The 26692-nt window shown below is 35.7% G+C and overlaps 1 protein-coding gene and 1 long non-coding RNA gene across 3 annotated transcripts in view; one reads left to right on the forward strand and one right to left on the reverse strand.

The window, feature by feature from the left end:
- LOC130543932 (uncharacterized) overlaps positions 1-26692 on the forward strand; it is a 200058-nt gene that overhangs the window by 149820 nt on the left and 23546 nt on the right. The window lies entirely within an intron of this gene.
- DSG1 (desmoglein 1) overlaps positions 1-26692 on the reverse strand; it is a 72806-nt gene that overhangs the window by 24826 nt on the left and 21288 nt on the right. The window contains exons 1-4 of one of the 2 annotated variants that reach the window (XM_057313161.1): positions 10235-10440; positions 9510-10141; positions 766-801; positions 366-497 (exon numbers count right to left, since the gene is read on the reverse strand). In XM_057313161.1, coding sequence (XP_057169144.1) covers positions 366-497; positions 766-801; positions 9510-9557 — 216 coding nt within the window. In that variant the 5' untranslated portion in view covers positions 9558-10141; positions 10235-10440. Of the gene's footprint in view, positions 1-365; positions 498-765; positions 802-9509; positions 10142-10234; positions 10441-26692 lie in introns of those variants that run through there. The other variant, XM_026496146.4, reaches the window with a different exon arrangement.

Here is a 26692-nt window from a genome sequence, read left to right on the forward strand (position 1 = left end):
TAGGAATTCGATTCTAATAGATCAAGGCAGAAAGAATACAGATTAAAATAGACCTTCTGACTGTTCTGTTAAATTCATTATTTAAATCACTATATTTTTCTACCTAGAATTTGGGGTAAATTATGATCATGTGTATTTATTTTACCCATGAGGTGCATCAGTGTTTAACTGTTTACCCCAGTGCCTAAATTTCTTAATTTATCCATTTAATGGCTTCAGTTTTCATAATCTGAGTGACGATAGTTTTGTTTTGTATCATAACTGCTCAGTGAGTTATATTCATAAAATATTTAAGAGATAGGTTCTTTTGATATTTAAAGCCATGCATTCTAATTTTTGATTTTACATTTGGTGTTGATACTTACTTTGGCAATTGGGTTCCTCTTTGAATTGTCTTCACCTTCACGACAGGCTGCAGCAAACTTGATCCATTCACGTTTTTGCCTCCTGATTGAATGCCACTTGATGGTACCATTTTTGGTGTTGTAATCTCTTACCTTGAATGGGCACGATAAAGTAGTGGTATCTATTAACTTTCATTCATAATTCACATGCCACTGAAGGTTTTGGAGGAGAGGGTAATTGTAATATGAGAAAGAGACGATGTTTAATTGGGAAAATTCGTGATTTTGATAATCTATTAAGTTTAGCATAACATTATTTTTTACTTATAAGGATGAATTTTCTTTGGAAAATGTGTGGTTACTTCCAAACCATTTTCCTTGTTTTTAATTTGGAAAAGATAGATTTGCTGTATATTATTACCTGGATTCGAAATTCACTGTTAACTTCCACCACCACCTATAAAAAATAAAATAATCACAATGGTTAGTTTTTATTAAGGGCTTTATAATTCATGTTATCCTATCATTTTAAAAAATCAAATAAATCTTGTGAGTCATTAGAATTATTTTATCAGTCTGGATAGCAGATGGATCTGGCTTCTCTCTCCGGTCTAATGATGATGCTACAGATTCCTTTTCTTTTTGTGTTTACTTTTCAGTTATGCCCTTCTTTTAATTACTTTTATTTTTAACCTCTTTTTCATTCTTCGCCTATGCAAATACTTGTTATGATATGAACTAGGACATTGAACTCAGGGGGAGTGAGGTTTGCAAATGTAGGCTTTCTTAGTAAATCTTGTGTCTAAGGAGCTAGAGATGATCTGACGCTATTCAGTGATATTCAACAGTAAGTTATGGTACTTAAATTTTTGACTATAGTTTCAGGATCTGACTAGCCATAGATGGAAATAGAAAAAAAAGTGTTTTGGAGTGAAGAAAGGATATGGAACAGAGAGTGTCTGAAAAGTTTCAGAATATTTGCTCCTTCATATTCTAATTCTAAATGAAAGACTTTCTAGTATTTTTGAAAATCTTAAGATGATAGATTTACTTGGAAATATGAGAATAAAAAGTTCTAAAATAAAAGCAAATAATTTCCTCTGTAAAAATGAGTTCCTGCTTGATGTTTTATGCTAGCCCTAAAAAAAAAAAAAAAAAAAAAGCGTCCTTCTATAGTTCCATAGCAAGGAGAAGAAATTGTAGGCATCTAGGAACAAATTAATGGGTAAGCAACTTACATTAGTCTCTTCTCCAGCATTAAACAATTTCCCTGTCCAACAAATGAGCTACTCAAGCAGAGCTCTGCCTTGTTTCAGCGTGGCCTCGATCTTTACATATGATTTTGTAGTGAAAGATCAGGATACTTAAATTACTTTTCTCTAAAACCCAAAAGCATTTCTAAAAAGACAGATATCTGTATATTAAGTTTAATATGTCAATATACTTAACACAGAGTAAAATACCTATCTAAAAAATGAGATGTGGATGTGAAGGTTAATTTGCATTTATTAAGTTTTAACGTGCACTTAAAGTCATTAAAGATGGTGTAAATCCTTAGTTTTTATTTCTCCCCAAGTACAAAATTTTCAACTATTTTAATTTTTTTCAGAATTGCAAAGTATGAAGATTATTATCATAATTAGACTTCAGCTGTATCACTGATAAAAGAAATTATAGCTTACATTTTAAAATTACTAATAATAGTAATTTCAAAATATAGTAAGTTACTTTTTATAGTTTTAATCTCACCATTAGATAAAAATAAAATTTTCGTTTTCAAGAACATATTTTTCAAAAATTGTTATAATTGATATTTTAGGAAATATATATTTTTTGGTTAATAAGAGTAGTGTAAAGAGATTTTTTTATAGGAATTATATACTCAAGGTATATATTTAATGTTGATTATTATTACCGCTGTTATACTTCACTGAATAGTAACTAATTACTAGACAATGTGTTTAGAGAAATCCATGTATTCAATTTTCACAAATACATGTGGTCAATACTATAATTTCATATTTCCATTTTACAGCTGAGGAAATTGTGTTTGAGATACTAACTTGTGGCTAAATATTACCCAATACAATTCTTCCTAAATTTGTGCTTGTGGTATGGGTTTTACAATAAAAATGCTAGATAGCCTATTCCAACTAAATTACTAAATAAAATATACTATGGAGAATTGACATTACAACTTTGAGAGTTCAAAACATTTTAATCTCATCTCACATTAGCCTTATAATTAGGATTATTCATGTATGACAACAACAATAATAGTCATTCCAGGGGGGAAAGAAGTAGATGGCGCAGATGGTTTGGATGAATAACTGAAATGTTATTGTTGAGTCCCTCTCGGGTGCAGAATTAAGATGATGTTACTTCTTGCTACTTGTGAACTCATGAGCACCCTATTGTCTCTCTCATTTGTGGTGTGGGGATACCTTCTTTGTCTATTTGGAAGCCATTTCTTCATAGCTACAGAGTTGTGTAGGCATCTGTTATCTGTTTTGCGCTTCCCTTCCCCACTGAAGTGTCAGAGCCTACTGTTTGTTTTGGAGAACTATGCCAGATGACTAATAAACCTTCCAACTTTATGAAGCTGGGTCATTCTTTTTCCCATGAGAGGCAATTTAGGCAGAAGACCAAGTCAGTTTCACCATAGTGTCAGGCTCCCAAATGAATTAGTAATTAAAAAACTGCCAAGTCTGCTTAAAAATATGTTGTGTTGACATGGCTTTATTGTCTTTTGCTCAGAGTCTAGAATAAACGTTAAAACAAAGTCACTCTTAGACTTTCAAAGGTAAAATAATGGGATAAAAAGAGTATTTGGTAGAGTCAGAAAGCTTTCAATGTACTTCTTAAATTCTCAAGCCTTAGTTTTTTCATTTGTAAAATGGCAGGGGTAAACTAAATTATATACAGTTACCTTTCCAATTCTAACACCAAATCTCTGTGTGCAGTAGGAAAATATCAAAGTTATTTGATCATGGAAAAGGCATGATAAAATTGTGATTTTAAAAGATTACTCTCACCACAGGTGGTGTAAAGAGGCAGGATTATAGGCCATAAGTAGTGGAGTGTTCCACATCAAAACAGACCAGAGATGAGGCAGAGAAGAATGGGAGCAGTGGCAGTGGTAACAGGCTGGGAAGATCAAGGGAGGGATTCCACACAATTGAAATTGATGGGGCTTGAGAACAAGTAGGACAAGGAGTCAAGAAAAGGAAGACTCTCAAGTGTTGGCAGTTTCAAGCTAAGAGATGAGGAGCAAGGCAGTAGCAGAATTTAGCAGGTTAAAGCACATTGACTTTGAGATGCTACAGAAATGGCCAGGTGAAGGTGCTTAGCAATTTGAAATACGTCTCAGCACCATGAACAATAGTTCAGTCCTCATACACAGATTTGAGGGACATCTGCTCAGGTAGAATAGTTTAAATCATGGGAGAATTTGAAGACCATAGTAGGGAATACAACAAAGAAACAGCCTGTGGCTGAACATGAAACTAGGGGAATTCCTACATTGATAGAATAGGGAACGATGACAGAAACAAGCAACAAAGAAAAAGAGAAAAGAAGTGGCCAAAGAAATGGGAAGACAATATAATGCAATGTCAGAGATGTCAAAGGAAGGGAGAACTGAAAGAGAGATGGGATGTGAACAAGTGTCAGATGATATAAAATACTTGAGTAGAGTGAATCCCAAGGTTTCCTTTGACCTTCAGGAGAATCCTTTCAGTTCTATGGAACAAGTCCTTCCTGACTGAAAGGGATTGGGGAGTAAAATGGAGGGGAAAGGATATAAAGATGGCCACCTTTCCAGGAAATTTGATTATGAAAAGAAACAGAGATGGAATGGCAGAATGAGATCAGGCGTCCAAGGAAATTTTCTAGGAGAGGGAGACATGGATATTTGAAGGTGAAGAAAGAAGAAAGTAGGAGATTTTGATTGGAAAGAGAGGTTCAAAAAGAAAAGAAAGTACTTGGAAGTGTGATGGAGAGAGCAGAAGGGAATAGGCAGAAAGAAAGGACTCTGAAGACAGAGGGTAAGGAAGAGAGGAAGGATAGAGATTAAAATCAATGGACTATGAGAGGTAGTTGAAGGACATCATTCGATCGATCTACCCTGTCTGTAGAGTAGGGATAAAGTCATTTTCTGTCAGCCAGGGGAGCAGTTTGGATTCCTAAATCAGTTGGAAATATGTACTGTGGAGAGTAGTGAATATAATTTACTTGAAGTGCATCCTCAATGAGTCCTTCCTTCATTTCTATTTGAAGAGCCAAGCCACATATAAAAAAATTAAAAAGCCACAGGACACAAAATTGCATGCTAATTTTAATGATTCTTTAATTACATTCATTTTTAGGTTTTTTTCCTTGGATACTGAGATTTACATTTCTTTGCAAATAATAAAATGGTCTTGAAAGTAGTAAGTAATTTCTATGAGGAAAACCTCTTGTATATAATAATTGGGAGGTGGTCTTCCATAGCCACTTGTCAGTTGTTAAGCATCAAATGTGGACGTATTTGATAACTGTATTTTACATCACAAGGATGAACTTGAGACAGAGCCAAAATATAATAATTTGCTTCTTTTAAAAAACCTCCTCTTTTGTCTTTGTGTTACTATCAGTTTGGAGTTGACAACACCTCAATAGGTTGATTTTTCTTATTTGCTCATTGGTTTTATTTATTTATTTGACAAAAATACATATTGAATGCGTATTATATGGATTCAAGACTGGATTAAAGGGCTTAAGCCCTAAAAAATACTATGGTAAACCTTAGATGAAATGTAAAGTAAATGTAATAAAGCACCATAAAAATAAGTGGTTTTTTTTTTAAGATTTTATTTATTTATTTGACAGAGATAGAGACAGCCAGCGAGAGAGGGAACACAAGCAGGGGGAGTGGGAGAGGAAGAAGCAGGCTCATAGTGGAGGAGCCTGATGTGGGGCTCGATCCCATAATGCCGGATCACGCCCTGAGCCGAAGGCAGACGCTTAACCGCTGTGCCACCCAGGCGCCCCCATAAAAATAAGTGTTAAGGAAATTCAACCTGATTATTTCTATGTTTAATTCCTTGCTGATTTTTTGGAATGTGTAGGGGAAGAGAAATATAAACTATCCACAAATTGCCTTCTCAGTCCCCTACATTGTGTGATTAAACATCTACTGAGCAATCTTGCACTGGTGGAAGGCACTAGGAATGATACAAAAGTCAATCACACACGGATCTGCCCTCAAATAACTTACAGTCAAGTAGTTTTGTGAGCAACCGGCAGCCATTAATTTGTGGAGATGTGGTTTTTCATCAGACAAGTGTAAAAGGCTGCACCCTATTGTCACAGACCGATAGAGAATATAGATCAGCAGCCAATGGCATTTGAACTACTTCGACCTGCCTAAGTCCTTTAAAGGAATTTGCGTGGCAAGCACAACCAGCGAGAGTGGCATGTCCCAGCACTCTGTAGGGCGTTCCCTCATTGACAGAAGCATAATAAGTAACTGCAATGTCGAGCATGCTTTCTGCTTATTCGTTAGGCAATACCTGTTAGGACATGGGGATACTCGGCACCAACGTCCTTGAAGCATGTATAGTGAAGAAAGAGTTACCTGAGATTAAGGGCTCTGGGTATAGACAAGAGTGTTTTCTTTTCTACATTCATAAACCTTGTTAAATAGGTGAATCTTGTCCCTTAGGGGCCAAGCCTTCAAATTTATCAAGACAGCATTTGTCAGCGGTTTAGGATTTTCTACTACCTAAGTCAGGCATTGCAAAATGTTTCACTCTGTGGCAACTCAAACTAATTAAATGATGGTAAATTCGTAGTCCCTGTTTTCACAAAGGTGTAAGAAGATGCTGATCCTAAATCTTCAGTGAAATAATAAAGTTTTTAAGAACACATAAGTGGAAATGATTTTCCTTAAATACAAATTGTAAATTTTGCTGGAATAGGTGAACAGAAATGTTTCCATTTTCTGTAAAATATTTTACTGATATACTTTTATCTATTATATATATCACTATAATATATGCACAAGAAAGCATAAAGAATCCTCTCTTTTGCTTGTCTTCTGTTTGGTCTGTACTAGTTTATAGTCCTTCTCTTGCTTTAAGCATCAATGAACACAATTATGGGAGTTCAAGATGTCTGGTTCAAGTAAGTTGACGAACTATGTAATGAAGTATGTATTTTTTTTCTGTGTATTTTAGCCTGAATGCTGAGAAATACTCTGCAAACTCCTGCTTCTATCCTAAACTATTTCAGCTAAGTCAAATCGTGGAGCTGGTTTGTCAGGTGGTCAGAGGTTTTCTTTTGAAAGAAAATATTAACCATGGAAAGAGAAGAAGCTAAGGTGCTATGATCAGCTGTACAAATTGGATTCTTGGAAATCAGTAAAGACAGGTTTACTTGTTCTTTGAGGATAAGCTGCAGAAGTTAGACTTTATAGAAAAAGACACTGTGAGTTTGTATTGATTTGTGTTGACTAACTGAACCTGGAAAATTTGCAAGAAATTTTCAGAAATCATTAGAATTATAAAAATTCTATTGCTTCTGTTTGCTTTCCTAGAGTGGCCTGGCCATACATTATCTGATTGTCACAACCATTCACAAAGATTTCTTGTGTATGGTACCTAGGTGACATTGTTCTCCGGTCTAGAATACATTCCACACACCCCCTCCCCAATATACTAATTACATGGAGAGAGAAAAGAAAGGAAAATAAATGAGGAGTCAATACCATTTCTTTGGCTTGCAGTGCTGTAACAGGTATAAGCTCTTGTCATTCTAGGAGGCTTGTCTAAATAATGGAATAGTCCTGTGGCCATCCTGCTTGTTTTAAGAGCAGGTTCTTCAGCTTTTTTCTCTCTGATCTAACTCACTAATCTGAACATGGCCTAAAACTTTCAGGTATATTAAGCAGACTACACAATGTACCATGTAAATAGTTGGCTGCTTAGCTCTCAGATGGATTTGCATTAAAGATGTCACCAGTTTAAATGTCTTAAAGGTCTTTAAAATTGTCCAAGTATACTCCCTAATGTAGATTTTCACTTATTATAGACTTTAATCAGAGAAGAATAAAGGCTTTACATAGATTTTTTTCTTTTTCTTTCTTTCTTTCTTTCTTTCTTTCTTTCTTTTCTTTTTTTTTTTTTTTTTGGTAAAATTAAACATTCATAGTGAGGCTAGCAGAAAGGTAAGTGGAAGAGTTTGCTATAGTGGTAGCTTTCAGGGAGCCCTGGGATCATGACCCAAGCCAAAGGCAGATGCTTAACCAACTGAGCCACTGAGGCACCCTAGAAAAAAAATATTTTGAAGCAAAAATAGGTTGTATAACTCCAAAGGACATTTATCCAAATCATCTGGTAAAATCTGTGGTAAAAATAAATGATGATTTTTCAAACCTTAGAAGTAAATGTTTTACAAAAAAGTTACAATAACATGAAAAAGAAACATTTTAATTCATTATAGAGTAAGTTCTTTGAGAAATAATTTTCATCAGACGAATGAGAAACTTGTGATTGATTCCAAAGTTAAATATGGCAACAAACAAACGATCCACAAACAAAAAAACCAGAACTAGCCAAACTTAGACAATAAAGTACAAGTGTCCAGAAACCTCTCTACAAAGAAGAGAAGTCAATGAGGCTACATGACTTTGATAAAACAATACATTTTATGAAGAATGACTAACTAGACAGTGACTAAAGAAATTTCATAGGATGTAATTAATTAGAAATAATAAAAAAATAAAGAAATAAGGTATTTTTATACATTTAATGAAAGCACGTGAGCATCTGAATAAACTGTAATCAACTGAAAGTATAATAGGTCTTAATGGATCAGATTTATATGAAATTAAAAGTATTTGATTACCTTGCAATATACAGATGTTCCTATATTTACATAACACGGTGTACGGTGCTTGTTAATTCTGACCACATCCCAAATTATGATATTAACTGATCCTAAAGATCCATTAAAAAGTCCACGATAGAGGGCTTGTCTTTGAAGGCAGCTTGGAACTGCTGCTACCAGCTAATTGATGCTTATTGGTAACAAATCCACTGATATGACCTGTCTTACTTAATAAACTGCATTCAAACTAACCAGCGTACGTTGAATCAAAAGTCTAACTTGTTATTATAGAAACCCAACAATCCAGTTCAAAAATTAAGCAAGTAGAAACAAATATGAGCCACAGCACTACCTCCTGCCAAACTGGAGGGCGATTTACCTGGCACTTGCCTCTTTAGATTACATTAACCTTACTGTGAGAAAGACTATGATTTTAAAATTTCCAACCTATGTGAAATTTGATGCAGCACTTTAGTGTTATCTTAGTTATCTCTAAAAAGAGAAAATTAATGATGTGTAAGGAGGACAGTGATAAAGCATCGCATTACATTTGTCTAAACATCAAATATACAACTTTTATATCACAGTCATTACTCACTTTCCAGTAGTAAGAACCAGTATCATAATAATTACACTTACTCCTTAATTATAGCTATTCCTTCACTTATTATATCATTTATAAATCTCCCGTACCGCCATGTTTTTCGAGATTAAAAAAAATGTTGTTTTAAATAAAGTCATAGTTTAGCAGTGTGGGGCTTTTGATATTAGTGATATGGACCCCAATCACATATGGAACCGATGAGATTGTTTGGGTCGTGAGGCCAGTCACACATTGCTATGATTTAAATTTGTATGTATCCTATTTTTGTGTTTTAAAATTTCAGTCAATCTGCCAGCAAAGATACCCAAAGAATGGGAAAACGTTTAGGGTAAAGATCAGGACACACCTGTGATACTAGTTTAAAAGCCCACCTACAAAAAAGAATTTGAATAACAAAACACTAGTAAGTGGTGATAAGACTTCCCGAATTCAGTATTTTCCCAGCGTGACTTAGCCCTGACTTCAGTGTCAGAGATGTGATATGATGAGTTAACTCTGATGCGTAAATATGCTCCAGTCTTCAATTAAAGAGAGAAACCCTATTTAAAAATCTAGTTCATAAAATCACCTTGTCATTAACATAAACTTTTAATGGGTTTAGGTTAGAAATAACACTAAATAACACTTTCTAAAAAGTTCTCCCTTGTTTACAATGAGCATGATTATGAGGGTTTGGAACAGAATCCACTTACCAGAAAAATGAACAGCACTGCGGCTGTTCTAACAGAGTGCCAGTCCATTGCAGCTGGGTTCTCTTACATCCGAGACCGAGGGAGTTTTGTTTGTTCTTCTCTGTTCTTTTTCTTTCCCCCACTCAGCTGGTGTCTGATTAAAATAATTTCTCAGTAGATGTTCTTACATGCAGGCTTTGAGGTGTTTCTGCCTTCTCTGGGAGAAGAACTGAAGCTACGTATAACCAGTCTAGATCCCCACCCTAAAAACTTGGGCTGGTCTCACTGAAACGCTTGACAAGATCATCATTGCTCCCAGGTAAAAGCTCAGGGACACACCCTTCTTCCAGCTGAAAGGCAGCTCTCTGTGGGGCTGGAAGATTCGCTCCTTTAATGAAGATTTTCAGTGTCAGGCATTTAAAAGGATCAGATGTATGGAGAGTCGTACAATTGATAGGGGCTTTGCCCCCCTATGCTCTATTTACGGGTTGTTCCACTTCTTCTCTCTTAAAAAGGCAAGTGTAGTCTGGATGCAGATAGTATTCAAAGAGGATTATCCGGTTCATACTCACAGCCAGACACTCCGGTCAAAATCGAAAATCATAAACTTTCCATTTCAGTGGATGTTACAAAATATTCAGTCATTTTCTAAGCTGTTATCAAAGAAACAGGAAATTTGCTGATGTTAAGAGTGAGGATTTTTTTTTTAAAGTATTCATTCAAACAAGCAAAACGATGCTACTTACAATGATAAGGTCCCCTGCGTAAGTCACAGTTCCTTTAAGTGGACAGCCTGAGTCCAAGGAAGCCTCTATTTTTTCTCTGGGGATATTCTCTTCCCAATTATTTTTCTCTCTTTGAGATTCTGCTCTTTTCAAATGTAGTAAAACAAAATTTAAAGTATCTCTAAGCCAGATTAAAAGTGAATATCAGAGCCACCAATTAAAATCTTGTTGATCATTTTACAAATGAAGATCAGTGTCTGAAATGCTAATGGGAACACGGAAAGCTGCTCTGCAGGTGGGGTGGGTGAAAAGTCAATGACGAGTCCCAAGCACAGAGCCAAGAATCTGGATAGTGAGCCAATTAGAACATGGGCAATGCACTGAAGAAATGGCAGCCCACATACCTGCAAATGGAAGACTGAATGCAGCCCTGAGATTTATGAAAAGAGTGACTCTCACAAGGCAGCATTTGAAAGTGTTCTTGGGTTATCCTCTCTTCACCTGGCTACATCGAGTATAAGCATTGTGAGTGGTGGGAAGTCTTGACATGGCGATGTGGAACAAGAGAACCATCTGATAAGATGTGGATTATGGTTAAAAAGATCCTAACCACATTCCAGAAAGGGAAGATGTCCCTGAGGGTCAGAGGCTCTACAAAATGCTGTATTTCACGACAGATGTGTGGCAAAGAAGGTGACTCAACAGTGGTTTGAAATTTCATGCTCTTCCTCATGGAACTTAGAGAGAAGGAGCTACGATGCCTATATGTAATTTCAGTGAGTAAGAATGCTTATGGTAAGAATTGGTTGATATGAATTAATGATATAAAAGGAGATGGTGGGGCCAAATTTCTCTTAGTGGAGTAAGATAGAATGTGAGTTTCGACCTATGACTTAGTCTGAGCAATTGATTAGTAGTAGGATCCTATGACCGTGAATGACTGTAGACTCACTGAGCGCTGGAGATAAAACAATCTACTCCTGCAGCTTTCCAGTGGCAAGTGAACGTTTTATCCACCTTGAGTTCTGGGCATGGTGCTAGGTTGTACACAGGCCCTCTTCATCCATTGAAAGGTCCTTCCCCAGTCCCAACCCTGGCTCCACCCTAACTCAATGCCCTGCTCCAAGAGTCCCAACCACCTAGAGCATTTGTCAGGCAGCAGTCTCCGGCGGCTCTCTGGAGAGGAGGTGTGGCAGAACCTTAATATAGTAAAGCAACGGCTGTCTTAAGTGTCACCTGAGGACTAGTGGCAGTGAGGACAAGTGGGAAAGGGAGTTTAGGAATCATCATTCCTTCTCCGTCACTTCTTTTCCTGCCTTTTTCTCTTCCCTACTACTTTAATCTCCTTAGAACAGCGTTGTCCAATAAAACTGCTTGAAACGTGGAAATGTTCTCTATCTATGCCATCCAGTATGGTAGCCACTAACCATCTGTGGCTACGGAGCATTTGACATGTGGCTTAATATGACTGAGGAGCTGAATTTTTAACTTCACTTAATTTTAGTTAATTTAAGCTTAAACAACCAGATGTGGTCAGTAGTTGACATATGGCACAATGCAGAAGGTTAGAGCAGCATTGCTTTTGTTATCTTCTATCTCGTTCTAAGCCTTCACTCCTTTTGTTCTTTATAAATTCAACTCCCTTTAATTAAATCTACTCTATTCCTTTTCTCAACGGAGGGACCTCTATCTTGCAGAGTTTCCAGGGAACGCCTTTGATTCCCTTTCCTTTATGTGCACTTGTTATATGAGTTGGCCCACTCCCTCTTCCTGACTCCTCCCTGATCGTATTTCCTAATGCCAATGAGTTAAGATACTTTAAAACACAGGCAACACAAACCCCTCACATTTGCATATTCACATTTTCTCAATTATTTCTTCCAGCCATCTTACCTGTAATTTCATATCCCACAGTCACATAACTGTGCGGCACAGTTGGCTTCTGGGCTCCCTGGACCCTGTTTCTATCTGAACATCAGTTGGTGTGCAGACCTCCACGTACATACCAACAGTTTTCATTTCATAGACATTTTGTGAAATTTGGGGTGATTTTTCTGTTTGGAATTTCCCTGATAAGCAACAGATTTTCTCACAGGGATCAAAACGTTCCTGGGAAGGGATTTTCCTCTCTCTTATAAGGTACTTGCAAACTCCAGAATGTCATCTCCAGAATACATTTCTATATTTGTTCACAGCGTGGGATACTGTAACACCTTCTTATAGCACAAAATAATCAGCACCGTTCACTAAAGGTGATGGATTTTACTGATCTAGATTTTCTTTTTTTTTTTTAAGGTTTTATTTATTTATTTGAGAGAGAGAGCGAGAGGAAGAGAGCATGAGCAGGGGGAGTGGCAGGCAGAGGGAGAAGCAGACTCCCCACTGAATAGGGAGCCCCATGCGGGACTTGATTCCAGGACCCTGAGATCATCACCTGAGCCGAAGGCAGACGCTTAACCGACTAAGCCACCCAGGTGCCCCTGATCTAGAATTTCTTTAGCCTAATTAAAATACCTGACCATTCTACCCACTTCATATACATAGCATGAATTCATATATTTCAGAGAAACCCAGTGAAATCAGCTTTTATGTCATATGTGAAACTCTGCTTTCATATATGTGTCAGATTACCCTAATCAGCTCTACAAATTGTTCAAAAAAATAGGTGAAAGATGAAAATAATCTTGAAAATAGAAAAATTGAGATGAATATGTTGAGGAGAATATAAACAAAAATTTTTGTATTTGTCTCTATATTAATGTTCCTATGAGATGTATTGATTCCAGATCTTGTTTACATTGTTTAAAATCAGTCTGTTTCTCAGTGAGTCACAAGAAAGTCTGGGGGATGGAGGCTGTTGTTTCAGATTAAAGGATACTTTTCTTTTAATATGTAACAACCAAATATAATGTCTGATCCTTAATTGCATTCCTGATTTGAGCAAAACAGCTGTAGAAATGATTTTAGAGATATTGTGAAATTTAAATATAGACTATTGGGGAATTATTATAGATTTTATTAGGTTATGTAGCAATATGTCTATTTTTAAAGATACATGCTGAATTATGCAGAGGCAAAACTGGTGACAGAAGTTTTCTTAACGGTAATTTAGCAGTAACATAGATAAAGTAAATAAGGCAAAATGTTAATAGCCAAATCTAAGTGATAGTATATGGTCTTCTTTTTGTTTTTCTGTATATTTGAGAATTTTCATAATAAAATTTAAAATAATGGTCTAAAATAGGTGTTGGGAAATTATAGCTATGGGCCAAATTGGGCCCACTGCCTTGTTTGTTATTTTATTGAAAAATGACTGTGCTCATTTGCTTATGTATTGTCTATGGTTACTTTTCCTCTATAACAGTGGAACTGAATATGACCAAAGTGGCTTGTGGAGCCTAAAATAACTACTTATCTGGTTCTTTACAGAAGTTTGCTGACTCCTGCACTAGGTGAACAGATTATAATTTACAATACAAAATATGACTCATTAGGAAATTAGTTGACCTTTGGAGAATCCACAAAATTGATTGAAAGTGTATGAACAGAAATCATGATGACTTAAAGTAACCACTAAAATTAAAGCAGTTAATCACTGAGGAAAAGATACATCTTTATAATCAAAATATATTTTTAGTTTTATATTTTCAGAAAGACTGTTTAATTGACTAGAGTAATCTATGGCCCAACTCTTCTGCCTTTCTTTTAAACCAGATTTAAGGGACAACCTTAATTTTATTTTTCCCCAGTCAATTCTAGAATAAGAATTTGATAGCATCACATTTTAATGTATTTTTCTTTATATAAAAGGAATATTCAGGAATAGGGAAAAGTCTCAGATTATTTTGTGAACCTGGGCTTTATCTTCATGCTTAAATATTTTAGGATAAAATAAGAGTGGTCAAAGAAACTAAACTATTATCGTTGTTTCTTTTAAAAAAATTAAGAATAATTCTGAATGAACATCCACTGCATTTTCATTGCTGTGCTAGGCATTGTGGAACATTCAAAATAATTTTGAGCTTTGCCCTTATAGAGGTTACTCTGTAACTGCAAACATATTGTAATAGAAAAATTACTACTCCCTTCTGCTTCCACATTTATTTATTACTCACACACCTATGTCAATTAGCTACCACCCCTGTGTATTATTTGGATTTCATGTGCAAACTCAGTCCTTCCTTTTACTTATAGTAAATTACCATCAAGGCAGTCCTATAGCATTTTTTTGTTGGTTTGGTTTGGTTTTCTGGGCCTACTATATGCTTTGACTATACTAGGGACGGGGGTTCTAAAGATGAATATACCATGGTCCTTGCCCTCAAGTGGCTCCAGTCTAGCTGTAAAGGGAAAGAACAGATTTTCCCCTAACATGCTAAATAGAAGCAAGCATGGGGTGTGTTGGGAACCCTTAGCCCTGTTTTGTTGGAGGGGACATTGAAGAAATCTTATACTGTCAAAGAATCTATAGAATTCTAAAATGCTGGATTTTTTTCTTCTTTTCTTTGTAGTTTACCTAAATCAACTCATTTATGCGTTCAAATTTATATCTTCTTTTGTCTCAACGTTGTGTTTCTGTCTTCGCTTCTGCTGCTGTAGACCCTCGCCACCGAGCACTGCTGGGGCACACTTCCAATTGCACCTCAACACTTGCCCTTTGAATCCATTTTGCATTCATTTTCCAGAATAATGTTTCTGAAATATGGCTCTCCTTATGTCACGCCTCGTTTCAAAACCACAGTAACTTCAAATTTCCTCCCAGATCAAAATGTCTTTATACTGGAACTTATCAGCAGCAAATGTATGTCTCCAGGTTATTTAGTGTCTCTGGTGAAAACAAAATGAAGTCGCCCTCCACATTCTTAAGATTTTCCACCATTGCTTGTCATTTTTGAAGACCCTGCTTTTGGTGATGATGATGATGATACTAATAGGTTTTAGAATAATATACTGATTGATACTTGTCTGGAATATTTTCCATTTAGAGGTGTATGTATAGTCAATGAGCAGGTAAAACGTTTGTCATTTTCAGAAACTATTGGTGACTGTAGTTTTAAAAATTCTATTCCACCAATATTTCTTGAGGGCTACTAGGGACTGTACTAGTTGTCAGCAGAGATAAAAATAGGTAATAGAAGTTTCCGTCTTTAAGAACGCTATGACCTTGACTGGATCTCAGAGGCTTGTCTCTATGATAAGACACACTGACGTATGTGCTGTAGGAAAGGCCTGTAGCCCTGCAAAAGGGGAATAATTTCCACATTAAGGGAATTGGAGAACTCTTCATGGAGGAGGTAGAATTTGAAATCTTCCAGGTGACCACATTCTCAACAAATGGAGCTATAGATGAGAAAGAAGGCAGAAAAGAATACGAATTTTTCAGACCAAAAAGGAGTCCATTTGGACCTACGTGTACCCTTTGTGAGAGGTAGCAGAGATGACGTGTTAACAGAATGTGGAGGACTTTAAATGCCCTGCTGAGGAACTTGGATGATATTCTATGGCACACAAAGGACCACTGTGGGCTTTGAGCAAGGTATGGACCTAGTCAACATTGTGCTGTGGGAATTTGGAATGGATAGAGAAGAGACACCAGAGGGAGAAAGATGGATTTGGAGGTCACCAATAATAGTTTAAGTGATGAACCTGAAATAGTGTGGTGTCAGTGGGAAAGGGAAAAGGAGATAGAAGTGTTAACAAAAGTAAAACAAACAGTACCTGCTGGCAGACTGGATGGAGGGCAGAGGAATAAGGTGCTGGGGACTAGCGGGAAGCACTTCCTTCCTTCTCGTATTAGGTGCAATGAAAGAAAAAGGAATCTGAGGTATTGGTGTAAGAACTAAGCAGTTTTTAACATTTTATCTGTGTGTACTTTGTTTCATTCCTTTTCTGCTTAAAAAAAAAACTCGAACCTTCATTTGGATTTAAAATTTGCTAACGCTTTTCCAAATTAGCTCTCTCTTCATGCACGTATACATTTTGGGGGGTATATTTTGTATAATTTGTGCATTCATATATTTTGAATAATTTGGAAGTAAGTTGCATATATCATGACACTTATGATATCATGACAGTATATATCTTCTAATAACAAAGACTTCTGCTATATAATCATAGTTTGTGTCTTTGATGCAAAAAGCATCAAAAAGAATAATGATGCAAATGAGTTATGACACATTGAATAAAAAAGAATACATGAACCTATAGCATTCCTTATAAGGGCAGTGGGGTGAAGAGTAAGCTCTTCTTTAGGAGAGATTGCCATCTAATAAATATAGGGAAAAAAGTAGAATTAGATAATTTTAATAGCTCACCCAGCAAAATAATAACTGATTCAGGTAAAGATCATCAATTGGTGTTAATACTATTGAATGAAGATTTGTTGGGAAATCAGGCATTTACATGATCTCAAAATATCACGTCATCTCACCAGCTGATGAGACTTAGCATTGGAACAAACTCACAATGTATGCTTCCTTGCATGATGCTATAAAAACTACACAGTGTCGCCCTTATAACATTCTTGCCCAGAATGTTCAACCTGAATCAATAAATGAGAAAACAATCAGAAAAATATCAATTTGGGAATATTCTATAATAAAATGGCCTGGATTCTTTAAAAATATTAGTTACGATATAGAAAATAAAATGAGGGGTAGTACCCGATTAAAGGAGACTAAGGAGACATTAAAACTAAACATAAAATGTTTGATTCTTTATTCTGAATCATAGAATGTTTGATGGCAATGAAGATTAGTCATAAAGAACTTTTTATGGGACAATTGAAAAATTTTGATTTGGGGCATTTTAACCCTAGAAAATATCATGTTTTTAATGTCTATTTTTCTAAATATTTTTAATACAAAATAAAAAGTAGGAATAGTATTATAAATTTTTGGAAAAATATAATTTAATTGAAGCAAGATTTTTTTTTAAAATAATAATTAAATATCACAGAGAATATTTGTCATGAATATTCAATAATTGTCATGAATATTTTTTCATCAAGTAAAAAAAGCATAGCATGCCCCAAGGGAACAAATGCAGGGGAAATAGAACTAAAAGATTTTCATTTATAATTTTAGTCATTGACAGATTATAAAAATATGATTTTGAAAATAAGCTAGACAAAGACAACAAAAACAAAAGGCAACAACAATAACAAAACCAAAGGGAACAATCTCATTCATTAATATAATTGCTGAAATTTGAAATGGTGTATTGACATATGGATTTGGGGAGCATGTTAAAATCATTATGACCAGTTGAAAGGCTCTCTAGGAATGTAAGGTAGTTCAAAATTAGAAAAACCTTTTGCAGTTTCTAACCATTGTAATAACTCAAATTAAAAAAATAACTTACAGGGCCACCTGGGTGGCTGGTTAAGTGTCTGCCTTCGGCTCAGGTCATGATCCCAGGGTCCTGGGATCAAGCTCCATGTGGGGCTCCCTTCTCAGTGGGGAGCCTGCTTCTCCCTCTCTCCCCTGCTCCTGCTCTCTCTCCCCCTCTCTCTCTCTCAAATAAATAAGTAAAATCTAAAAGAAAAAAGAAAAATAACTTCCATAGATGCTTTGAAAAGCTTCATTTAATTCATCTATTTTTAAATGAAAGAATGAATATGAAGAAATAGAACAGTCCCTAACTTGATAAAAATAGTATATCATACAAAAATCTACCATTCTACTCAATGTCAAAATGATAAACACATTTTTATTAAATTCAGGGAAAAGTTTCCACTGTTATATTACTTAATATTTTCTGTAATGAATAGTCAAATAAAAATATTGGAAATGACTTAAAATTATGATTATTCACAGATCATACATTTTTCTACATGAGAATTCCAAGAAAATCAGTTAAATATTATTGCAAACAACTTGAAAATTTATTAAGTAGGCTGAACACCTAATTAATAAATGAAATTCAGTAATCTAAATAAATATCAGGGATTATAATGAAAGAAATATAATAGTTTATAGTAGTAACTATAAACATAAACTATCTCATTGTGAGAACCTGCATGATAAAATTTTTTTAATTTAAATTCAATTAGTCAACATATAGTACATCATTAGTTTTTGATGTAGTGTTCAATGATTCATTAGTTGTATATAACACTCAGTGCTCATCACGAATGCCCTTCTTAATGCCCATCACCCAGTTACCTCATCCCCCCACCCACCTCCCTTTCCACAACCCTCAGTTTGTTTCCTGGAGTAAAGAGTCTCTCATGGGTCTCTGATTTCTTCCCGTTCAGTTTTCCCTCCCCTCCCCTATGATAAAATAAGGATTTCCTAAGGAACATGGGGAAGACATGAATCAATCAAAAGACATACCTTTTTTTTTTTTTTACAGAAAGACACCATATGATAATGAGACCCCCCCAATAGTTTTTTTTTTTTTTTTTGGAATTTGACTGAATGATTTCATATTCATGTAGGATAAAAAATAATCAAGAATAGAAATTAAAATTCTAGTATTTGAAAAAGCACAGTAATGAGTGAAGTCAAACCTGGGAAAGATATTAACCACAATTCTACAATGATTAACATAATCTGGAATCAGAAAACAAATAAAAAGTTCAATGAAATAGATCAATGATTCCAGAAATAGATTTAATGTATGGATGAAGAAAAAATCTCTAGTGTGAAATACTGATGTCTTTTCAAATCACTGAGAAAAATATACATAATTCAAAAGATAATGTTGAGGCAGGTGACTTAGAACAAAACTAACCTACTCCTTGTACCAGAAAAAATTTTAGATAGAGAAAAGATTTAAATTGAAAGGAAGCCATTCATAGAAGAAAAGAACTAAGTAAAAATTTAAATACCTTGAAATGGGGAATATCTATCTAAATCCAGAACCCTTAGAGTGAAGGACTGATAAATTCTAGTAACAAAAATTAAAGCATGTATGTAGCAAATAAGCATAAACAAAAAACAAACAAACAAAAAAGTAGTAAACTGGAAAAAAAGATTTTTTACATATGTAACAAAGTCCAGTTCCCATAATATATAATGAGCTTTTGCACATCTATAAGAAAAAGTTGGCAGCCCAAAAGAAAAATAGGCAGAGGATTAAAAAAGGGTTTTCACTTAAAAGAACATAAAACAGTTAATAGGCAGAAAAAAAAGATATTCAACCTTAGTCATAATTGGACATATACATAACAAAAACAACAACAACAAAAGAAAGATATTTCACCAATCAGATGAACATCTGATAACAAAACATTTTCTAAAATATTATCTAATATCCATTGTTGGGGAGGAAGTAGAAAAATAGGAAATCATCTTCTTGACTGAAAGTGGAAGTGCAAGTTGGTAGAATGTTTTGGGAAGGTAATTTGACAATAACTGACAAAAATTTATACATACACTTTGATGCAACAATTTCTATTCTCAGAATTTAGCCCCAGATACACTGATAAAAAATATACATACAAGGACGTTCATTGAATTATTGTAATAGTGAAAAACTGGTAACAACCCAAATGTCTCAGAGCCTAATTTGTTAAGTGAATTAGGGTACATTTATAAGTGGAATTTTTAAAAAATGAGACAAATCTAAATATACTGATATGAAAAGAGATCGAAGTTACAGTAAATTTAAAAACTAAGGTGTAGAACACTGCAAAAATACATGCTGCATATACACATTTTTATATCTGCATGGAAATTTTCTGAGGTTGTTCACAAAAATCTGTTTATTGGAAAAGAAATTGTATGCTTGGCTTTGTATTCTTCTGATCCAGATCTGTATTTTATTGTCAGCAGGCCTTTATTTTATAATAAAAGGTGAAGATATTTGAAGCTTTGTAATTGACCTTTTAAAAATAGAAGAGATAATCTTAAGTGTCCATTTGGAGACAGATGGAGAGATAAGGATTAGAGATATATACAAGAAAGTTGTCAGTTTCAAGATGACAATGAAACTGTGTAAGTGGTAGAATCACCTAGGGAGAGCATGAAGAGAAAGACATGAAAATATCTGAAGAGAAAACTTACATGTTTACGTTTGCTCTGTAAAAGGGAAGAAGAGTTAGCAAAAGAGATGAAAAAAGGTGCTTTAAAGATGTGATCTCACTCATATGTGGAATTTAAGAAACAAAACAGAGGATCATAGGGGAAGAGTGGAAAAAATAAAACAAGACGAAATCAGAGAGGGAGACAAACTATAAGCGACTCTTAATCATAGGAAACAAACTCAGGGTTGCTGGAGGGGCAGGGGGTGGGAGGATGGGGCAGCTGGGTGATAGACATTAAGGAGGGCACATGATGTAATGAGCACTGGGTGTTATATAAGATTGATCAATCACTGATCTCTACCTCTGGAACCAATAATACATTGTATGTTAATTAATTGAATTTAAAATAAAATAAAATAAAATAAAATAAAATAAAATAAAATAAAATAAAAAATAAAATAAAATAAATAAATAGTGTGTGGGGGGGAGATGTGGTCAAACCGATTCAATCCAATGTAATTTAAATTACAGAAAGAATTTGAAGATGAGTAATTTCCAGAACAGTCCTGAAGATAAGAGAAAAACAGAGCACAAGCATTCTCCTGATTGATTTCCTAACGCCCTGACTCTAGTTTCCTGTTTGTTTGCAGGCATATTCTTCTCCAGCCATCCATTTGATGCATAGTTGCATGAAGTTTGGTCTTGTATCCTGTTCCCCTAGATTGGTTTCATGCAATAACAATCTACCAATCTACAGGTGGATTTATTCAGTCCAGGCCTTTATTATTCAGCTCTAGACCTGTATATCCAAATGCCTATTTGACATTTCCAAGAGGATCAAAGTGTTGAAAACTCTGTTCTCCCTCTTGGAACGGGTCCCTTCACTTTGTTTTTGTTTTGATTTGTTTTAATTCCAGTTGTTAACATACAGTGTTATATTAGTTTTAGTTGTACTATATAGTGATTCAACAATTCCATATATTACTCAGTGCTCATTAAGTGTGCTCTTAATCTGCTTCACCTGTTTCACCCATCCCCCCACCTCCTCTCCTCTGGTAACCCTCTGTTTTCTGTAGTTAAGAGTATGATTTTTGTTTTGTCTCTTTCTTCCCCTTTGTTCATTTGTTTCATTTCTTAAATTCCCCATATGAATGAAGAAATCATATAACATTTGTCTTTCTCTGTCTTATTTCACTTAGAATTATATTCTCTAGGGGGTGCCTGGGTGGCTCAGTTGTTGAGTCTGCAACAGGCTCAGGGCGTGATTCTGGAGTTCTGGGATCGAGCCCCACCTCGGGCTCTTCCGCTGGGAGCCTGCTTCTTCCTCTCCCACTCCCCCTGCTTGTGTTCCCTCTCTCGCTGGCTGTCTCTCTCTCTGTCAAATAAATTAATAAAATCTTAAAAAAAAAAAAAAAGAATTATACTCTCTAGATCCATCCATGTTGTTGCAAATGGCAAAATTTCATTTTTTTTTTGGCTGAATAACATTCCCTTGTGTGTATAGATGTATATGTACATATATATACCACCTCTTTATTCGTTCATCTATCGATGGACACTTGGGTTCCTTCCATAACTTGGCTATTATAAACAATGCTGCAGTAAACATAAGGGTGCATATGTCCTTTTGAATTAGTGTTTTTGTATTTTTTTTGGTAAATACCCAGCAGTGCAATCACTGCATCATAGGGTAACTCTGTTTTTAATTTTTTTGAGGAACCTCCATAGTGTTTTCCACAGTGACTACAGCAGTTTGCAGGGTTCCTTCACTTTGACCAGACAATAAGACCACCATCTGTCTAGTTGTGCAAGACAGAAGCCTGAGAGTTATTATCAACAAATTTTTCTTTTTAGCCTTCCATTTCCAATCTGTCACCAAGTTCTATTGATTTTACATCTAAAATATCTCTCAAATTCGTTTCCTTCTCTCCATCTTGACGCTACCACCATCTTAGCCAAACAATTATGGTGCCTCACCTGGATTGCTGTTGTAACTTCCTAACAGATCTGCATCCCATTCTGGCTGGCTTCTAATCTGTTTACTACACTATTGCTGGAGAAAAGTATTTCCAAGAGCAAATCTAAACATATCAATCTCTTTAAAAAACTTTTAATGGCTTTTAGGGTAGAGGGGAACAAAAGTCAAGACCTTGTACATCTCTTTTGCAGTTCTAGTTACAAGTTTACACGTGTTTGTGTGATTGTGACTCTCTGTCCTCACCACTATACTGTTATGTTCATGAGAATAGGAACCATGCTGTTTTTGTCATCAAAATTGTATTTCTGGAATCTAGCACATGGTACTGGTCAATAAATATTTTTAATTAATAAATGAGTGATAACAAAAAGGAGTTTCAAGAAGAGTGTGTGTCTTAAACTTTGTTCAGAGATCTAAAAGGATGATGATAAAAACTAAGAAGAAGTAGACAAATTTGATGATTTGATGAAATAGATGATTACCAGTGAAGGTGAATATTATCAAGAGTATCCAAAGAGATAGACTATGGAGTATATCCTGGGAAGTGAGGAGTAGATCCCCTAGGTGATTAATTCTGAAGAAAGGCAAGGTATAGGAATCTAGAGATCTTACTAAGGTCAAAGACATATGTATTAGAAGCAAAAGAGTGAGGCCATAGGAACTTAGCTGTGGCCGTAGGAACTGGTGCTTATGATGGTATGAATTGTATTCTAGATATCATGTATATGCTTCTTGAGAAAAAGCTCTCTAAAACTGGGGATCATGTCTGCCCTTTGCTTTCCTAGAGTTGCCTGGGAACTCATATATGCCCAATAAATATTTTAAGTTAAGTCGAATCAAAGCCCCATGTTTCAGAAATTCTGCCACCTTAATTCTTGTAACATTTTTTAGACTTGATGTCTTACAGTTACTTCCATGTAAATTCTACTTCATTGCAACTTCTTGAAAAATAATCTGTATTTGTTGTATCCACTTCCTCATCACTTGATCTCAAGCAGTGATTTTTTTTTTTAATGTTCTACTAGTGGGGATTTTAAGAATAAGTTTTCAATTGCAGTTAGTGAGCAGTGCGTATTTTTTTGGCAGTTATGACAGAGTTACAACAAGAAACCTGGGAACAGGTTTTTAAAACATGTTTCTGGTTTTGGGGAGGGTTTTTCAGCTCAAGCATCTGCAAACATCATCAGAATTCCATGATATAATCTACTAGCTACTATGAAATGCTGATGACTAACCTCTGGAACTGCACATCCAAGCAGTCAGACTTGTATATTGTGAGTCACAAAATTGTGCATTTAGAGTCAGTGAGAAGAACACCCAGGAAAATCTGCATATATTCAGAGATACTGATTGAGAAGTATGAGAGAAACACCCAATTCTATTAGGAATCTTGTGTCAATATTATATCATCAACTCATCTCAGACTAATATCAAGTTAACTACAGAATCTTAATGCAAGTTTTTACCATCAAACAAATTTACTTTGTTCTAGAGGTACTAAATTTCCTGGTAATAAATGCCTTGCACAATAAGAAATATATGGAAAATTATTTTTCAAAAAGGTCTTACTATTAATTCTTAGGTCTTATCTTACATTTACTAAATCCTTATTTTTTTAGAGTATAAGGCCCAGAAAACTATATATTTAGTTAGTGCCCAAAGTGGATTGGCTGTATCTTAAAGTTTGAAACCTTGATTTTATTCCTAAATTGTATTGGTGTGTGTATCACAAATTACAGAGACACAGTGATCCTGAGATCTGTTATTCCCAAGATCTGTATTCTGTTATTTAAACTGTTAGTGTCAGTTTCTGACATTACCCACAAGGAAGAACAACCCAAATGCTTCTGTTAGGTGGGAGAAATTAGCTTGACTTCAAAGACAGACAAACTGAGATCAAATCCTGACCTTCCACAGTGTGACCTTGGCCAGATCAACCAATGCCCATGAGTTTCAGTTTTCTCATTTGAGAAATGGAGAGAATGAAATCTGTTGCATAGCAACAGTTTGTGGGAGTTAAATGAGGGGCATGAGAAATCATGATGAGTTGGTGGGTCTTCAAGTCGTTCAATAGCAATGAAGTATGAGAGACAAAACCAGAGGGATCAGCGGGAGCCAGGTTATGAATGGTCTTATAGCCTCAGGGAGTCATTTGAGAGGGGTGATAATAGTTTTCCAAATCCTAGCATGTGGTCTTATGGGCTTTATTTTATTCGAGAACCTAAGTAACTCTTCATCCTGCTCCCTGAACAATCTCTGCCCCATTCAACCCAAGCCTCACTGTCTAAGAATCCTGAAGAAGATTATAGGGATGTTGCTTCAAGATTCCTTGAGAACATGGAGGGGAAAGAGGTAGTGCTAATCTCCTGGCCAGCAAGAAGGGTTATCAGTGACAACTTTGGTACTCTCAGTGGAATCTGCCAGGGAGTCAGGGAGAGTTACACTCACTGGCATTGAAGCATCAACAAAATTATTGAGCACACGTCAGGCTAGGATTTGAGGATATGAATATAACTGAGGTATGCGTGCTGTTAACTAACACACAGCGTTTTTTGTTTTGTTTTTTTTAATATGCAGGTAAAAAATAAATTAAAATGTTACACCGCAACTTCTGTGATAGAAGTTTGTATAATGAGCACTGGGATTTATATGAGACTGATGAATCACTGAACTCTATCTCTGAGACTAATAATACACTATATATGAATTAATTGAATTTAAATTTTTTTTAAAAAGAAAAGAATTCTACAAAGAAAACAGTAATCTGCTTTAAAGAGTGAGAGGAGTCTTGGGGCACCTGGGTGGTACAGTCGGTTGAGCGTCTGACTCTTGGTTTCAGCTCAGGTCGGGATCTCAGGGTCTTGGGATGAGCCCTGCATCAGCCTCCATGCACAGCACTCCATGTTCTCTCTCTCTCTCTCTCAAATAAATTAATAAATCTTAAGAAAAAAAAAGAGTGAGAGGAGTCTTCACAGAGATGGACATTAATGGGATATGGAGGATGTCTGAAGATGGAGAAAGATGTGGGCAAGGGGAGTGCATTGTTCTAGAGGGAAATTGTACCAATGTCACAATAAGCCCCAACCTGTAGAGTTGAAAGAGATAGGATCTGGCAGGATTGTTCTTGGGGTTAGCTCTACTGTAACTGGCCATGTTTTATTTTAATCCGAGAGGAGATACAGGTGAAGTTCCTTTTCCTGCTGTTGAGTAGGTTGCAAAGGGCCTTAGGATGTCATGTCAGAGGGTTATCATTCTGTCTTTCCTCCATCATTTCCTCCTTAAGACACACCCTAGCAGATACCTTTGCAACCATCACTAGCTTGCTTACATCAGCTCACATCAGAATTACTTTTCTGAAGGCCAAGTACTACTTTCCCAGTGTTTGTTCAACAGTCGATTTATGTTACTCATCTGCAAAGCATCTTGGGATACTCCATAATAAGCTGCTTCTCCTCAGCACAAGTTGAAAATGAGGCTCCTGATGGGAAAGTTTCATGTTCATTTTGTGTATGTAATGGAATCCAAAACAACTCTCTTAAATGCTAGGTATTCCTCTCCAAACATTTGTCTAACAATTTATTACTGTTGCTTATCTTCTTTCCAGAGGATGACCTCAGTCCCTCTGTGTGTATGTGTGTTTATGTGTGTGTGTTGGTTCCTGTGTGTGCATCAGGTATGTCCTTTCCGTAAACCCCTCACAGTATACTAAAGATCGTCCTCTTCTTGCCTTTTGTTTGTCGTCAAGACTTTTGGAATTGGGGCTAGATATCCCATCGTAAAATCTCCATGAGCCTTTCTCCCTAATTCTAGAAATGAGGGCTTTTTGGCATTGAATAAGACATTATATGTAAAGCCCTGCTTGGGCCAGGGTTCCTCCAAGCCAGGATTCTTTGTGAAAAGCAGTTTCACCATCAGCAGTTAATTACTCTTTAAGAAAAACATTTCCCAGAGACCTTCTTTATTTTGAGAAAGGAGGTGCAAATAGGGCTGCGCTACCATGTAGTGTGGGCCATAGTGTGGTCCTGTCCATAGTATGGTCTACCTTGCAGCAGGAATACCCCTTCCTGCTCACACTGTCCCTTCCTCCACCCACCCTCAGATCCCAGCAAACATTCATTCGATTTAAGAATACCCGTTGATTATTAAAACAAAAAGATCCTGTCAGTGGAATACTAAGAAAGTGATGGAGGAAGTGATGGAGAATGAGTTTGTAGAAACCTGACAATTAGTGAAATTAAATAACTTCTTTGTTCATGTAATAAATGGGGATTGAGTTCTTAGTATGTGTCAAATGCTACATTAGGAGTTGGAGATCCAAGATATCCATAAGGAAGTCACAGTTCAGAGAGCATGATGCCCTTGTGGAGAAACTGGCGGTATTATCTTTTATTTATATTGGTACTATTTATTTTCCTCTGGTCAGTGCAGCCCAGCCTATAAGCCAGGAACTTGGCAGGTTGAAATTATTGCAAGGAGCCTTTGATATTTTACATTTACCCATCATTTACTGTAGATTAAATAGATAGATCCA

Source organism: Ursus arctos, unplaced genomic scaffold (assembly GCF_023065955.2).
Source record: "Ursus arctos isolate Adak ecotype North America unplaced genomic scaffold, UrsArc2.0 scaffold_17, whole genome shotgun sequence".
In the NCBI taxonomy this organism is placed as follows: Eukaryota; Metazoa; Chordata; class Mammalia; order Carnivora; family Ursidae; genus Ursus; species Ursus arctos.